This window comes from Marmota flaviventris, chromosome 11 (assembly GCF_047511675.1).
Source record: "Marmota flaviventris isolate mMarFla1 chromosome 11, mMarFla1.hap1, whole genome shotgun sequence".
Classification (NCBI taxonomy): Eukaryota; Metazoa; Chordata; class Mammalia; order Rodentia; family Sciuridae; genus Marmota; species Marmota flaviventris.
The window spans coordinates 20,514,936-20,532,656 of NC_092508.1; the positions used below are offsets into that span (position 1 = coordinate 20,514,936).

Consider the following 17,721-nt stretch of genomic DNA (forward strand, 5'->3'; position numbering starts at 1 on the left):
GAGAAAGATCTGATGACAGAAGCGTAATGACATATGACAATAGAAGAAAGGGGTTGGAATGATGCAAGAAAGAGATGAAGATGCCGGCAACTTCTAGAAGCTAAAAAAGGAAACAGATTCTCCCTCAAAGCCTTCAGGAAGACCCAGGCCTGGTGACTTCTTCACTTTGGCCCAGTGAGACTGACTTAGCCTTCTAATTTTCAGAATTGTAAGCGAATGCATGCCTGTGGCTTTAGGTCAGTAAATGTGTAGTCATTTGTTACTGCAGCCGTAACTAATATAGTCAGTGCCACAAGTCCACACCGCTGACCCTGGTGCCCTCCACATCATGGTAAATGGTACTTTTACTCATCCACTGGCTGAGACCAGAAGCTTCAGAGTGATCCAGATATTTCTCTTTGCTCACACCTCTCCTGTCAGCAGGTCTGTCAGATCTTCCTCCAGCATACATCCTGCCTCCAACAATGTCTCGCTGTCTCTGCAGCTATAACCCTAATCTTGGCTGCTCTCATTTCCAACCTGAGTTACTACATCACTTCCTTTAATTATCCCCTCCTACTCTTGTCCATGCCTGAACCAGTATGAATTTTCTGAAGGGTGAATCAGATTCCATCATTCCCCGTAGTAAGCCTCTCAGTGGCTTCCCATTATACTCAGGATTAAATACAAATTCCTTGTCATGGCCTTAAAGACCCAACCATGGGTTGGCCTCTGTCCACTTTATCTCTCTGCACATTAACACTCCTGGGCACGCAGACCTTCATTCTGACCCTTGTTCATTTCATCCCCACCTCCTATCTTTGGCACTTGTATTTCCTACCCCTAGAGTACTCTCTAGATCTTTGCAGAGGTCCCTCCTTGTCATTTAAGTTTTAACTTAAATATAACCACCTCTTTTCCAACTTGTTATAATAGGACCCTTGACTCAGTAGCCAGTGGCTAGCTAACCCTACTTTATTTTCCTTGTAGCATTTGTCAGCATCTGAAATAGTCTGGTTTCTGCCATATTGTGTGTCTCTTCACCTTAATGTAAGCTCTCTAAGGACAAGACACTGTCTCCATCACTGCAGTATATCCAGTGCTTGCACGCAGTAGGCGCACACTATTGATTTGCCTTGTTGCCTGGTGTGGCCCATTTCCACTCTACCTCTGCCTCTGGCCAGTACAACTGTATCACATTATCTCTCCTAGGGGTTTTGTATTTCAGCAGCATCGGGCTATTTGTGCAAGGAACTAACCAGCAGAATTTCAGACATCATTCAGCAGGTGTGGAATGACCACAGGGTTTCTTATATGCTGCTTTTAAAAGCAAACAATTCATTCAACATCTGCTAAATACTGGGTGCCGTGGGTACATAATACAGGGAGGAAAAGATATTTATATTGTGCCTCAATGGAAGAATCTGGTTTATATCAAGCCAAGAAGGAGGCAAATGGAGTAAGAGAGGTAGGCAAAGGCACTGCATTTCTATTTCATGACTTGGTGTGGTGGCCCCTCCACCTTCTCCCTACGGAAGGAAGACTTGTCCAGCCTAGGAAACTAGGCTTGACCCAGTGAGACTGACTTAAACTTCTGATGGGAAGAGAATCATGTGGCTCAGAGCTGGAAGGTAGATTTGAAGAATATAAACCAAACCAATAAATCCCATCTTACTCCAGGACCTGTATCTGTTTGTAAACTGGGGGAGACATTGGATTTCTCCTAGCAATGGCTCACCATCTCTTGCTTAGCTTTTGTTATTCTCTTCTCCCTGTTGCCTCAGGTCTCATCATCCACGAGGGACCCTCTGTGTATCGCATCTTTAAAAGGTGGCAGGCTGTCAATCAACAGTGGAAAGTGCTGAACTATGACAAGGCAAAAGACCTAGAGGATCAAAAATCAGGAGGCAGGACAAACCTCCGGACCTCCTCATCTGTCCAGGCCAATGTCCCCTCCTCGGAAGAGGAGGCAGCCAGCAGCCCTGCCCCTGAAGAAGGCCCTGCCCGGGTTACCAGCCACCCCTCAGGCCCTCTGTCCAATCACCACTGTGCTTACACCATCCTGCACATCCTGAGTCACTTGAGACCTCATGAACAGCGGAGTCCCCAGGGCGGCAGCCGAGAGCTCGTCATGAGAGTCACGACAGTGTGACTGGAGAGCCCTGGGAGGAAGGGAGAGAATGCAGGAGACAGGTCGGGTGGGAGGGGCCAGGGAGCAGGTGTGGGGAGGCCAGAGCAGAAGGTGGTGGGCCTCGAGGAGCCCTGGAAAAGGGTGGAGCTGGACGGAGGCTGGCACCAGGAGCAGTTTTGTGATTTCCAGTCACTAGCATTTGCTAACAGCAACGGAAACCAGTACAAGCTCAGCACCATGGGCAATACAGACAGACAGAGCCTAACACAACGACCTCCCAGATGTATCCAGAGGTGCAGGAGGAGAGGCTGAGGGAGGGCAACACTGTCTGACTGGTGACGGTGCCTGCAGTACACAGGCCACAGAGAGAAAAGGCAAAGGTGACCAAGAGGAAGAGCATTTGAAGCCTGCTCCGTTTCATCCTTGACCTTGTTTCTGTTTCTTCCTGGTCTGTGCTCCTAGGCAGTCGGGGGAGGGGGAGGGACATGTGGGCTGGTAGGGAGGACACACTGGCTTTGGGGTCTCTGGACTCATCTTGTGGCAGAATTTTTTTGATGATTCAAATGGCTTTAGGGACCCTGGGATGGATGGTGCAGGGAGGGATATGTTGGTGTGAGTCACCAAGGGTATGTCTCCTCCCATGTGAACTTTCCCAGCTGGAACTTCCAATTTCAGGTGGGGTCAAAGAGGGCTTAGGTTTAAAGATGGGTGTCTGTCTGTGCCCTTGTTACTCTATTTCATGGTGATTTGATTCAAAGATGTTTACAGGACACACACACACATGCACACACACCACGAGGAAAGTTTGATTACTGGTGGGTAACACAAGCACAGTCCTGCTGCTGTGGTTCAGCCTTCAATGCTGTCAATCCAAGAGAAACTTTCCCAACTACTCAGCCCACCCATGACCACTCAGGCTCAGTGCCATGCCTCTATAACCTGAGCACAGGCACAGAAGGCCATCCCATATGTCCCCTCCCACCTGGGTCTCCCAGCACAGCTGCTGTGGTACGAGCAGAAGATGGCTGATGTACCCCAAGGTGAGAAATGGAAACCTGGTTAAGTATTCCCTACTGCTTGGGGACCCTCTCCAAAGAGGTGGTTTGGTTAGTACTCAGTGCTGTGTGCTCCCAGGTCCTTCCTGTGCAGCCAGGCAGGCCAAGGGTCCTGACAGGGAACACCATCTTTGGAGCCCACCTGCCGGTTCCTGGGACCCTGCCAGGGAAGGCCACTGGGTAGTCACTTGCAGAGTTTCTTGTTGTCGTTGCACAATGGCCACATCATCCTTGGGTATTAAAAGGACACTGTCAAGTACTTTTTTAAACTAGTTTTTAGGGTTTTTTAAAACTCTCTGTTGTTTGTAATATTCTCTTAAAGCTTGAAAATAAAATTTCTTTCCCTACCACTAGTGTCCCTTTCCATACTAGAATTCTTCCTTCTTCTTTCCCGTTCTCCCTCTGTGATATAACCTGCCTTCTTTTCCACGTTCTGTCTCCTTCACCCCCAGAGTCTCCTTTTAGCAGGAACTGCAGTGTTTTCATCTCTCCTGTGCGGGTACTGATGGAGCAAGGCAGACAGGTTTGCTCCTGTCAGCATGCAGCACGCGTGTGTGCGTGTGGCTTGTGTGTTTGTGTGTGTACCTACAGGAAAGCACTGTGACTCCAGCTTCTAGGTTTCCTAGCCCAGGAAAAATGCTCCAACTTTCCCAAGGATACAGCCAAGAAAACTAGAAGCTGGGACATTGTGCTGGAAAGAAGCTTGGGGTGTTCCAGCTGCATCCTGATGGGTCGTTTCACAGAAGCTGATGTAGCCTGAGGAGATGAGAGCAGGACCTCCTTCACCTGAGAGTTTTCCCTCAAATATCAGAGAAGAGCCCAAGTCAGGGTTCTGGGAGAGGTTAGACAGACCATGAACAGCAGATAAGCCCTCCTCTCCCTTTATCCTGGCCTGGCCCTCCCTTCTTGGGGTCCACAGGTGGTCAGGCAGTGTTGTCAACAGAATGTGCACGGGTTTAGGAGGCTTCCTCCCCAGTTAAGCTTATAATTCAGAGGGTTAGAGCATAATTGGTAAGAGAACAGAAGACATACAAGGAAAACGTAAAACAAATGAAAACCAACAACACTGAACAGATAAGTTATTTTTGAATAATGGTCTAGGGACAGGCCATTCAGTTTAATGAAATATTATGAACACTATGGTTGTTTTACATGGATTATCCATTTTTAAAAACATATCAGAATGCAACAAAAATCTGCGTATCATCAGATATTGTGACCGTTAAACTATCTTTGGTGATTTACAGGAACCTCAGAATATTGTGGACATTCATAGTTGTCCTTTGGAATCTGTGTTACTGAAGGACAGGCAATCAATGAAAAATTTTCATAGGATGCTAAAGTTTTCTGGCTCTTGAAGACACATACTCCAAAAGAGCCAGGACGTGATCTGTCTTGTTCACTGCCATATAACCAGGACCTACAGTAGTGCCTGACACACAGTAGGGCTCAACAAACAATTATGAATAATAAGACACTCCTGGAAGAGTAGAAGAGGATGTACCATCAGCACCAAGGAACCTACAGTGCTTTCTGTCTGCCAAACTCTATCCCAAACCTTCAACAACATTTTAACTCTAATTTAATTCTTCAAATCAATGAGAACTACCATCATTTTCATTTCGCAGGTAAGTAAAGTGAGACATAGAAAAGCTAAGCATAATTCCCAAAGTCATGGACCTATAAATGGCAACATCCCAATTAATACCTTATCAGCCTGGTAGCATGCATTGAGCTGTTAACCACTGTATCACACTGCCTTTTGGAAAAGCAGAAAGGCATTTACTAGGTTTGTCCTGATTCAAAAGGCAATAGAGGAAAATGAGTGAGTCCTACACCAGCTGGACATGACTCAGATGCCAGCCATGTCACATGCCTCCAACGGTCAACACAGGCCAGTTTCAACTTCTCTATCCCTTATCCAATGGAAAAGTTGATTCCTTCATCAGAGTTTCTAATAATTCAGACCTTTAAAATTTTTTTCCCAGTTGCCTCCTACTCCAATATCTAGAATCTTCTGAATTCAGGATTTCCATTCCCTGTCTTCAACAATTCCTTTATTTGAACCGTGTTAAGCCCAAATGTTGGACATGATTCCTTCACATTGATTCTCCCTCCCCTCCAAATATTGGGCCTAACAGCTTTACTGGAAATCTGGAGGTAATTTGAGGTTTATTCACATTAAAACCTGTGGTGAGAAACTGCCATATGGAAGGTTCTTGCCAGGTGGGTGCCTCAAATATAAATGAGATAAACCACCTTCCAGGATCCCATTGTCTAGTTATTAGATTAGTAAGAAGCCCAGCATTTTTCATCAAAACTTTTCTCACAAAAAAGCCTGGAAAGTTTATTCTTACTAACTGTAAATAAGTAAAGTAACATTCCTTTCCTGGGGAATTTGCATTTTTAAAAGGAGATAATGGGGTTGGGGTTGTAGCTCAGTGGTAGAGGGCTTGCCTATCACGTGTGAGGCACTGGATTCAATGCTCAGCACCACAAAAAAAAAAATTGATGAATAAAATTTTAAAAGGTATTGTGTCCATCTACAACTAAAAAAATATTTTTAAAAAAGGAGATAATGCTTAAGTAAGAGAAATGACTTTATAAGTGATGGAATTTCAATCATCCCCAAGTAGGTGGAGAGTTCGGCTGCATTCTTCGAACTACGATGATCACTGCGTATATACATGCATTTGACACACAGACATGCATACAGGATGACATAAACACAGAGAGAACAACAAATACATCCCCTGAAAAGTACATGGAGTCAAGGCCTGTTGACTGAGCAGTCCTTCTGTATTCCTTGGGAAATCAAGACACCCAGGCAGCAGGTGGAAAGAGGCAGGAAGATCCTCTGAGCTCTGTAATATTGCTTGGTTTGAGCAGTCTCATTGTCTAGAGGCTGGATTTACAATAACTTCTGCTCAGCCAGTGACCATTCCAAGGGTGATTTGTTGAAGGGAGCCCTGTGCACCTTCCTTCCAGGAAGCTCTCTTTCTTCCAAGAAAAAGTGTAGAAATTCTGGAACTGCCACTGCCCTGAACATGCTGAGTCTATACCTGCCCAGTGAATCATGGCGACTTTATTGTAAGTGCTAGTCCCTCCTTCAAAAGCCTCAAGGCTGAAGCATCACCTCATATCAGCCCTTTCTCCTCAAGTCATTTCAATGGATGTCTGTTGTTTTTGTCCATCACACAGAACCCTCTTCATGGGAAACCCAGGACAATTGGTTCTAGTAGGACAGAACCCCCATAACAATTCCTACCATCAAAGTGGGACTGTGATCCAGGCTTGGATAATTGAAGTGTCCCATTTCACTGCCTATGGGGATTGGCTTAGAAATGGGCATGTGAACAAAGTCAGTGCGAGTCCTCCCTGGGACTTTTCCTTCAGGACTAGAGGGAAACACCATTTCCCTTCACAAAGATTGCTGGCTGGGAGTCAGTAGGTCTGGGAAAATTTTCTGCCATGTGGAAAGCACCTCTCTTAAAAATAAAGTCAAGTAGACACATATGGAGCAAAGAGGAGATGAAGATAGACCTGCCTCTCCTGGACTAGGCCAGTTTCTCCACTATATTTCTCAGGATAATAAATTCCACTGTAGCTTACATCATTCTGAACTGGATTTATGTCATTTACAACAACAACAACAACAACAAAAATTCCATTATGAATGCAAAAATTTATAAATATCCTCATCACAAAACTTTGGGCTAAACCCAAAGGAGGTGTATTGGTTGAGAGGCCAAAGAAACTGGAATGAGTTGCCTCCCTCTCCTATGGAGTAGGGGCTCAAGTGTGTAAGGTGTTAGCATTTACAACCGTCATACTCCTTTAGTTCTCTTTATGAATCTGCTCAAAGTTACCAAATGATTAAATATGCACAATATGCACAGATAGATATGTACTTTTAAACAGTATCTTTTAAAAAATGTCTCAAGTTTACATCAGGGAGACAATGAAAAGACCTAAGATGAAAAATAGACAGACTTATTATCCTAAATCTGATTTAAGGGCTGAGAAGGAACATATAATGTCACATGACAGTAGTCTGGATTCCAAGATTCAGAGCGGAAGGTAAGAGCCAAAGCTGGGAGTAAGACCTTGATCCACTCAAAGTCAAAGGGGTTATCCATTATTCACCAAGGCATGGCCCCATACAGATGCCCTAAATCATATTATTCACTGAAAAATACAAGCTGCAGGACAATATATACAATGACTACACAGTTGTAGAGGAGTATCCCCCTCAAAAAAAAAAAAAAAAAAAGACAACCTCATCCACATAATATTTCAAAATGCCATACATCACGGGGGCAGGAAAGATGGTAGAATGAGATAGACATCATTACCCTAGGTACATGTATATACATGTATACACATACGTACATGTATATGCATATATGGTGCAGTGCTACATAGTGTATAATCAGAGAAATGAAAAGTTGTGCTGCAATTGCGAACAATGAATCAAAATGCATTCTGCTGTCATATATACTAATTAAAATAAATAAATTTTTAAAAATGCCATAGGTCACCTCACCATTATTAGTATTGTTCTTGCTAGGTTAAGCAAGCCACCATGAGTTCCTGACTTTAAGAATGATACTTATGGAAGCAACCAGAACTAGATCAGATCTTTTGTGAATGTGGGCAAGAAACAGCATTTTTAGTCTCTGGTTTCCTCATCTTTAAAATAAAAATAATCAATTCACCTCCCAGGACCTTTGTGATATCAAAAATAGAACATATAAAGTAGGCAGTGAATAAATGAGTCCTATTTATTGAATCATTACCATAGCATATAAAAAACAAGGTTAAATCAAAGCAAAAATGGGTACATGGCACCAATATTCTCTTTTAACTTATCATTCAGATATAAGTAACAAAATACCCAACTAGAAAGAACTAAAACAATTTAGGGCTTATTTTTATTTTATAATTAGCCATCTGGAGTAGGTGGCTGCTGGTATCAATCTAACCGCTCAGCTATGTCACTAGCAATCCAGGCCCTTTTTGTCTCTCTGCTGTGGCAACCTAAGAATGTTGATTTGTCTCCTGTGGCTGTAACCTCACAGTCTCGGGTGGGCTGCTATAGATCAAAGCACAAAAAAAGGGAGAAGGGCTGGCCCAGTCACATTCCTTCTTTATATCAGAAAAAGCTTGTGCTTTCTCAGAACCATGTTTTGGCTCTTAGGTGCTTCCATGTTTATCATTTGGCCAGAATTGTGTCACATAGCCACCTCACTGCGGGAGAGACTGGGAAAGTGATTATTTACCCTGTTTAATTCCTGCTATGGAATATATCAAAGGAGAAAGAGATGGGATTGGATGCTGGGTAGGCCAGCTGGGGGTGTCTTCTCCATACCGAGGATAGGAAGATAAATCAGTGTGCTATTTTTGAGGACCATTTGGTAGCATTTCATTAAATTTAAAGTGCACATACCCTTCAACCCAGGAATTCCATTCTTTTGGAACTCTCCTAGAGAGATAGTAGCAGATGTTGCATTTACAAAGAGCTTGGGAAACAAGGATTCAATGTCATTTAATAATGAAAAGAAAAATTGGAAAGAACCTAAGGCTTGTCAACATGGGAGTGATGAAGTTTGAAACCAGTATCTGAGAGAATGTCACATCCCTCAGGCAACTGACAGGGTAAGCTCTCAAAATCATACTATTAATTGAGAAACATAACATATAGGACAATATGCACAACAGTCATATTTGAAGAACAACAATAAAAACCCTACATTTAATATTTCAGAAGAATATAGTAAAGTCATCACCAAACTAATTAGAGCTATTTATTTCTGGGAGAAGATGAGATTGGAGAATGTGAAAAAACTTTCTGTATTTTAATGATTAGAATGAATTAATATAATATTTTTGTAATGTTTTACATGATTGTATGTGTCTACAGTGGAATAGTAACAATTAAAGATGACGATTTAAATCTTTTTTAGAAAGTAGGCACCTTGTACTTGGAGGAAGTTCTAACTTATCTTTCCTGAGAAGTTGTCTTGGAGGAACGGTTGTCTTAGGGTATAGAGTAGAGGATTCCGGAGTTTTCCAGTTTCTATGGTTCTGGGGTAAAGAAAGTTTAAGAGCAAGGAGATTTGCAGTTCAGGTTTTATTTAATGATCTAATTGAGGCAGAGTCAGAGAGGAGAAATTGAGTTAAATTATAGGAGCGACTGCCCAATCAGGGATCTGGAGTTTCTGCTGCCTTTACATGTTTTGTAGCAGAGCCTGCTTGGGCCAGAGGCACTGAATACACCTGCATCCAGGTATCTTTGAGAGTGGCCACCTCCTAGCCCTGCTTTCTCTGTGCCAAAAGAAGCACAGGCAAATCTGGTGAACACAGGCAGGACCATCCAGGCTGCTGGTCATTGGTTCTCTCCTCTTCTCCCTCTTCTTCTCTTCTCCCACCTTCCAAATCCTCCCTAGGCTAGTGTTTTCTTTCCAAAAGCAGATAATAGCAGACAGGCAGTACATTGCCAGCATCCCTACTCCATGCCCACTCCAGCTCACAGCCCTCAGGACCCACTGGGCTCTGATAATAGGAGCCAGTCAGTCTTTGCTCAGGGACATGTCAGCTGGAGATGGTTACTGAAGCCTCTGCATGTCCAGTCAAATGCCTGAAACCTTCCAGGCGTCAGGCATGGCCTCAGAATCTGCCAGATGTGATTTGGAAAAGTCAGTCAAAGAGATAGACAGTGCAGAGTTACTAAAACAAACAAGACAAGAGCTGTTTTCGGGGCACCAGACAGATGGAGACCTAGGGAATCAGGCAGAGTAAACAAACATCAAGTAAATAAAGCCATCTTCAGCTAAGCCAACAGAAAATGAAAGTAAAACAAGGAAGGCACCTTTTTCTGTATGTGAAGATCTTTATAATAGAAGTTAGCACAACAGGCCCCTGTTTAGGCTGTTCTGGCTGGAAGAGAAGGCTCTTCCTTTCTTCCTCTTCCGGTACAAATCCTACAGGGCCCTCATGACCCAATCCACGTGCTATCTTCTCCAGGAAGTTTGCCCTGGCTCCTCCTCCCTCTTCCACAACCCAGTGTGAACAATCATGCCTTCCTCCAAGTTCTTTTTTCATTTTGCTGTACCAGTTTGACAGAAGCTATCCCAATCTCACTTAGAATGTAGTTATCTGGCCCAAAGTGGTGACACACATCTGTAGTCTCAGGTACTAGGGAGGCTGAGGCAGGAGGATCATAAGTTGAAAGCTAGTCTGGGCAACTTAGCAAGACCCCATTTCCAAATAATATAAAAGGGGCTAGGGATATAGTTTAGTGGTAGAGCACCCCTGCATTCAATTCCAATTGAACCCAGCCCCTACCATACAGACACAAGAAGTAGTTATATACATGCTAACCCTATTGACCAGCCTAAAAGTATATGAAAGGCAATGATTCTGGCATGTTAATCTCCCTGTTCTCAGTGTCTAACAAAATCTTAGACAATGAGAACTGAAAATGAATAAGTCAGGTAATCATTTCCATTTTGTAAACATCTATGATGCATGTGAATATCATGGTCATTATACTAGGTAGTGATGTTAACAAAATGAAAAAGAAAACTCCTCTGCTTCATGGATTCTACAGTCTGAGAGACAGAGACAACTATAAACAGATTATCACAATAAATAGTTCTTGGCATAGTCATGAAAGTACAAATAAGGTAAGAGAGAATGGTGTGAAGAAAAGTAGATTCAAATTTACCTAAGGGAGAAAAGTTTTCAAGAAAGAGGTGATGCTAACTTTGTACTTTAGTTCAGGTCAGTAAAAAAGAAAATAAAAAGAGAGTGTTCTATGATTTGAATATGTCCCCTGAAGTTCATGGGTTGGAAACTTGATTCCCAATGCAATGTATTGGGAATGAGGCCTAACTGGGAGACATATGGGTCACAGGGGCCCTGTCCTCATGAATGAATTAATTCTGTTATAATGGGAGTGAGTTCCTTATAAAAGGAGAATTTGAAACTACCCCCTGCCATGTTATAACACAGCAAGAAGTCCCTCACTAATGCCAGTGGGTGCCTTGATCTTGGAATTCCTTGTCTCCAAAATTATGAGAAAATAAATTGCTGCTCTCTATAAATCTAGTCTGTAGGATTTGGTTATGGCAGCACAAAAAGGGCTAAGACAGAGGATTAGGCATTCATAGGGGCAGAGAGAAAAAAAAGAACCCTCAAGCCACACATACTCAACTTACCTCTAAGAGACAAAAGAAGGCTAGAGTCGAAAAAGTTCTAGATGACAAAGCATTTCCAAGAAAGTTGTGGCAAAACCAATGGGTAGTCCTTGAGCCAAAGTTGCCCATTCCAAGAATCTCACATCTTGTTGAATGGGGCTGCCTTAGTATCCCACTGTGCTCAAGTCACTGGCTGGGAGCAGCCTATAGGAATCATAGCCCTATTGTGAACATGGTAGTTCAATAATAGGGCAGTAACTGGAGACATTGTCAATAATACTGTCTGCAGCAGGAGGTCTGAGTGGCACATTTTCATGGCTACCATATTTGATCTTTATATTTAAATAAACAAAATGGAAACTTCCAGGATCAGGAACCTGTATAAGCAGACACTGAGCATGAGCAATGTGGCTCAGTAGTGGGCCTGCAAGTAGTTTGGCATGAGTGGGTTGTAGACAGGTGTGGGATGGAGTTGGCTGCTTAGCAGCAGCTTGATTCTGGTATCACATGTGAACTGTGGGGAGACGTGGAAGGGCTGACATTCAGAGTATCAGAGTATGGCTGACCTTGGAAAGAGGCTGTGGCAACCATGTGGAAGAAAGTTCAGGGGGAGGCAGGCTGGCTGGAAAGGAGGCCCTTGCAGGCATCCAGGAACCATGAACTGTGAAATGGGATAAAACAGTAGAGTTGGAAAAGGAGAGAAATAGAGGGATATTAGAATGAAAGGGAGGATGAACGAGTGAATGCAAGTGGTCAGATGCAAAGGGGGTCTCACAGACAGCTCTGTAGGAAAGCATCAACACTTGTCCCCAACCCAAGTTCATCTCAGGCAGGCATGAATGTAACTCTAACCAAGTTGGAGCACAAGTTTCCAAGAGGTGTGGCTGTCCTTTATGCTCCATTCATTTTCAAGGCCAGATGGGGTCTGCCTTATTGAGTTTCATTGCTGATCTAGCCTTGTATGCTGGGTTTTCACAGGTTGCTTCCTTTCCTTTATTTCAATTCATTCTTCCACTTGTCCCACTTTAGCACTTTGCATGATGACGTTCATCACGATGGCAGAGAGACAACTGGAGCTCTCAGCGGGTGGAGGTTTTCAGGGAGCCAAACAAACCTAGTTCCCACAGCTTAGTTCCCTGGATCTGGGAAAACACAGCAGTCAAAGCCCAAACAGTAAACACAGTTTCATTGAAAGACACTGTTGAGTAAGCAAGGTGGTGAGGCCAGCAATTGCAGTCATGACCAAAAGGATGAATTTCTGGCCCCAATTTCCTCCTCCTTCCCAGTTTCTGCTTGCTACCATCTTGCATGAGGACTATCTAAAGAGCAACTTCAAGGATGTTTGCTGTCCAGTGCTCTCTGATAAGTGTTGCACCTTTGATTGGTCACCAGTAAGGACAATCAGTTTATCCCTCTGTTCTCACCAGGTCTTAGGTGCTTACCCCAGTAAAAAGCTCCATCCTTCCTAATCAAAGAATAGCCCCTTCCACTTTTAAAATTCAGTTTTACTTTCCAACAGATCAATTGTTTCCAGTACTCTCTGTTACTTACTCTATAGACTTATCTAGTTTGTTTTGGTCTAAGTTCCCTCAAACATTAGGAGTTTCAGTTCTTTCTTTTCCATACTCTTAGATCCTCAGGAGCGAGAATGAAGGATTCTCCTTTCTCTTTGCCCCCAAGCATCTGGAAGTGATGTGTTATTGTGCAAGTGAGTGACCTCAGTGTTTCTGATTTTCTTCTCATTCCGTTCTATACATGCTATAAGTTTCAGGCCAGCCCTCAATGGAAAAAGAAGCGTCTCTTCATCCACCTGCACGATCAGGGTTTGGGTACAATGAGTGTGACCTGTAAAGTGCTCTGAGATCCTAAGAAGAAAAAGGACAGAGCAAATTATGGTCATTTCCAGAAGGTGATCAACACTAGGAGAGAAAAATCTTGCCTAACATTTTCTTAAATTTTCATTACTCTTGTGTACCCTGGTCCTTCTTTTCTGGCTTTGCCATTTCTCACCCCAGCTTCTTGCTTATATTTATGACATTATGTAACTGTCTCACATTTGGATATGATTGACTCTAAGGGTATTGTTCCAAAATCTTTTATTGACTAGCACATGGTTCCCTGGGCACTGATTCTGCACTTGTGTGGTTGTGGTGGTGGTGGTGATGGTGGTGTGTTGTGTTAGTGGAACTGAGAAAAAGAAAACAACCCAGCAAATGCCAACTGGCAACCTCTCTAGATCAATAATATTAACGATTTCAGAGACTTCCAAAGAGCTACTGCCAACTCTTTTGGCTTTTACAATACTATTATCACTATACAAGAGCACCCCAAGGTCCCTTTACTTAAAGAAAAATGACAGAATGCCCCAAATGAGAGTACTGTTGATTTCTGTCTTCAAGGAATGCAACCCCAGTGCTTCCTTCAGGAAGGATGGTTAAGATGGTTGGAATTAAGACTTGACCTTAATTCTGGGGTCAAGATTTTGGAGTGAGGCATGATTTTCTGAGGGCTCATTTTGCAACTAGTACCCATGTAACCACTTATTCTGCCTTACTCTGAGAATTTCCACCTGCCTTTATAAAGACACATTTATAAAAAAAAATCTAGGGCTTCACTGGTAGAACAAGGTAGCATTTAGCAAGTATCTAGGCTTTGGGACAGCACCTGGTTCCACTCTCTGCTCTACCTTTCACTGGGCATTTGTCCTTCTCAAAACCCTCCATCTATCTGAGCCTCCATCCTCTGTTGTGGAGTGTAGGACTATTGCCTATTGGTGGATGACAGCTGAGACTCTGTGGTGGTTATTCATTGTAGGGGAAGGGGAGCCAGAGAGAGAGCACATGGCTCAAGAGAGGAGACAAAGGTCTGAAATCTATGGAAATTATCTATTCATCTGCTTAGGTTTCTTGAGGGCCTACTCTGTGTCAGGCAATACTCTACATTTTAGACCAATGCCATCCAAAAGAAATTTAGGCAAGCCACAAATACACTTTTCAATGTCAACTGATCACATTAAAAAAGTAAAAGGAAACAGGGTAAATTAATTTTAATGATATACTTTGTTTAACCCAATATAGCCAACATATTATCATTTCAATGTATAATCAATATATGACCACTGAGACATTTGATGTTCTGTTTTTCATACCAAGATTTAGTGTGTACTTTATACTTGGAGCACATCTCAATTCTAGCCACATCCTGAATGCTCAAAAATCATGTGGATAGCGGCAATCATACTGGACCACTTTCAGAGCATTTCCTAGTGGGAATGTGGACGAGCAAGCCTGTCTGAAAGTCAAATGTAATAACATGGGTGATTGTTATAAGTTAAGGCCTTAACACAGAGCTCAAATCATGGCCATCTAGGCTTTGACAGCTGATGGCTTGGGCTTGGACTTGGATAACAGTTGTCACAGCTAACATTTGTGGAGTACTCATTAGGAGAGCGGCATTGCACTAAGCGCTTTTCACACATTAAATAATTTCAGCCTACAACACATCTAATAAGTATTGCTTTTACACTTATTTTATGAGATGAGGAAACAGAGGCTTAGAAACTATAAGTTGCTCCAGACCATATGGCTTCTGAGTGCTGAGCCAAGGAGCCCAGTCTGTCTGATTCTGTGCACTTGGGCATGTGTTTACTATTCCACTTACTGTGTTCCTTTGGGGGAGTTAGCCCATCTGAATCTGTTAACAACATGTGGCTGTTTCTTAGCTCTTAGAGCCATTGCCGCAATGGATAAAATTCAACTGTCACAAGTGGTGTGAATTGCTTGCTGTACCTCACTTAGGACGCCAAGGATGGTACAGTCTGATTCTCTCATGTTAGATTAAAGCCACCCATAAGGTAATAAGTTGGAATCCGGTTTAACATTTTTGGGGTCAATATTGTCTCTGGGACTCACAGAGCCCTAAAGAAGATCTGCCTGGCTCCACAATCAAGTACCCTGTGGGCCAGACAGGGCCATGTGGAACTGGGCATTGCCCATCTGAACCAGCTAGTTCACGCTGAAGTTGACCGCAGGTAACACCACACAGGATACACCCTCCCTCAGTGGGTTCTTTAAGTCACAGCAGAGCAAATTTAAAATGTCCACATCATTTAGATTGTTCAAACCAAAATATTTTACATTAAAAAATCTGAAATTATGGTTTCTCTCAAAAAATGTTAAAAATATGATAATATTAAGTTCATATTCCCACATGGCTATCAACACCTTTGGAACACTAAGTGTTGACTCTATTCTTCAACACAGTCTAAGTGTGTGTGTGTGCTTCTGAGGAGGCAAACCTTAAAAACACCAGGGGGTCATTTTACTTTTGATGGGGGCTGGAGAAACATTACAGTGTCTTCCTAAGGAGACCAGGTAGTAAAATGGTTAGGAGCACAGACTTACAAGCCTGACTGTCTGAACTTAATCTGGCTTTCATCTCTCACTATTTGCATAACTTGGGAAAGTTGCCTGGTCTCCCCATGTCTCATTTCCCCAAATGGGAATACTAAGATATATAAGGTTCTTGTTTGGGTTCCTGGCACAGTGTAAATATTGCTATCAACTTGGAAAACAGGTAAACCAAATTTTCAACAGGTCACCCACTCCTACTTAAGCTATTGGAGCTACAACATCTAGGAAAATTGGCACTCGATTTCTTTCTTGGTACCATTGCCACAGAGTGCTAACTCTGAGAAAGACTCCTTTCTGATTTCATGGTAGGGATTAAGTTAGTGTACTACTTTTCAGCAAAAGTAAATATTCATGATGATATAGCACCAGGAAATAAGCCCAACAAAATGGTCCCTGTCCATTGCTCAATAAACAGGGGGATGTGTCCCACAGAGAACAGCATCATCACCAAGCTTTTCACAACGAGGAGGCCCAGGGCTTCTCCTTGCATGGACACATGTCAAGTGGGCAGCCTGGCTCTATATCCATTACACCCTCATGACTCAGGCTGCAGCAAGAGATGGGTTACTGTGCAAAAGTGCCCTCCTCCCCACAAACTGTGAAAGAAGAAAAGTGGCATAATGCTCTATAGAAGAAAACTCAAATGCCAACTAAAAAGCAGGATTGAATTGGCACAGTAGGGACAAGGCCAGGTGGACACGAGAGGATACTTGGAGTGATCCAGAGGGCAGGTTGTGGTTGTGGTTTCCGGCAGCCTGCAGACATGAAAGGGACAGGGGCTGAGAAGACTGACATCTGGGCCCCAGGCTGCTCTGTGCCATGGATCAGCTGAATTGCCTTAGGCAAGCTTTTCTCCTTGCTCCTCCTCAGACTCCTCCTCAGTCAAAGAGAGAACTGGACTGAATATTCCCACAGTCCCTGCTAACCATGACCCTCTGTGGCTATTCTGTAGCCTGCCTCATATTTGAGTGACCATGCTCATTACATGTCCTGTCAGTCCCAGTGCTGTTAGAGGTACATGCAATCTCCAATACAAGAACTCCAGCTATGAAAAGATCCAGGGTCCTGTTCCAGGCACAGTTTAGGCTATCAGACCCAAACTGGGCTCAATAAAAAGCTGTTGCTTTATAGATATAGCTTCCATGTTGTGTACTTCACAACGATGTATTTGTTCATCTGTTCTTTCACTAATTCAACATTTATAGCACAATGCTGGCATTGAGGAGAACAAACCAGACAACCCAAGAACATAAAATCCAGCAATTCATCCATAAGGCATGAACCTTGACCTGAAAATTGGTAGGTCAAAGCATCCTAACAGGTTCCTGCTTTAGAATACACGCCACGGCTCACCCTGTGTCACCTTAACTTCATTAGTCAGGTGGGTGCAAGGAGTACCAATAAGCCAGGGCATTTCCAGCATCCTATAAGGCACCATGTATCAAGGGCTGTGGGTGTAGCTCAGTGGTAGATCACCTATCTAACCTGAGCAAGGCCCTGGGTTCAATATCCAGCACTGAAAAGGAGTTGTGGTGGCGAGGAGGCTTCTTCCTCCAATCTGAGCAACAATCTGATTCCACACCACCCTTCCCTTTTCAAGACCAGAAGTTCAGAAATCAGATCTCCCCCAGACTGCACAGATTCTGGGCTCTGGCATCAGGAGAATCTCTTCTTTTCCCAAAAGCCTAAATGGCCTCCCATGGTGGAGCCTGATAATAAATGAGTTCATTACCTTGGCTGCTGGGGCTCATGACAGCCCATCTGCTGGCATGATTAATTAAAACCATGACTGGCTATAGAGGTGCCATCTCAGGGCCTGAAAGCAATTAATCGGAGCATCTTCCAGATCATCATTTCTTCTGGATCCTAGAGAGATCCATGCCAGAGAGAGGAAGCTCTCCATAGTTGATCCCATTGCTTCTCCCTCTTTTATATTCCCTGAA

General features: G+C 43.3%; 1 protein-coding gene and 1 long non-coding RNA gene across 2 annotated transcripts in view; one reads left to right on the forward strand and one right to left on the reverse strand.

Annotated features, from left to right (window-relative positions):
* Window positions 1-2,131, forward strand: part of Marchf4 (membrane associated ring-CH-type finger 4) — a 98,285-nt gene extending 96,154 nt beyond the window's left edge. The window contains exon 4 of the mRNA XM_027942019.2: window positions 1,764-2,131. Within this exon, the coding sequence (XP_027797820.2) occupies window positions 1,764-2,131 (368 nt within the window). The remainder of the gene's footprint in view (window positions 1-1,763) is intronic.
* Window positions 2,132-7,924: 5,793 nt separating this feature from the next.
* Window positions 7,925-17,721, reverse strand: LOC139707749 (uncharacterized). Its single transcript, XR_011709230.1, has 2 exons — window positions 17,511-17,721; window positions 7,925-13,231 (listed from the first exon to the last, which is right to left on the reverse strand). It is a non-coding gene; the product is annotated as an uncharacterized lncRNA (long non-coding RNA).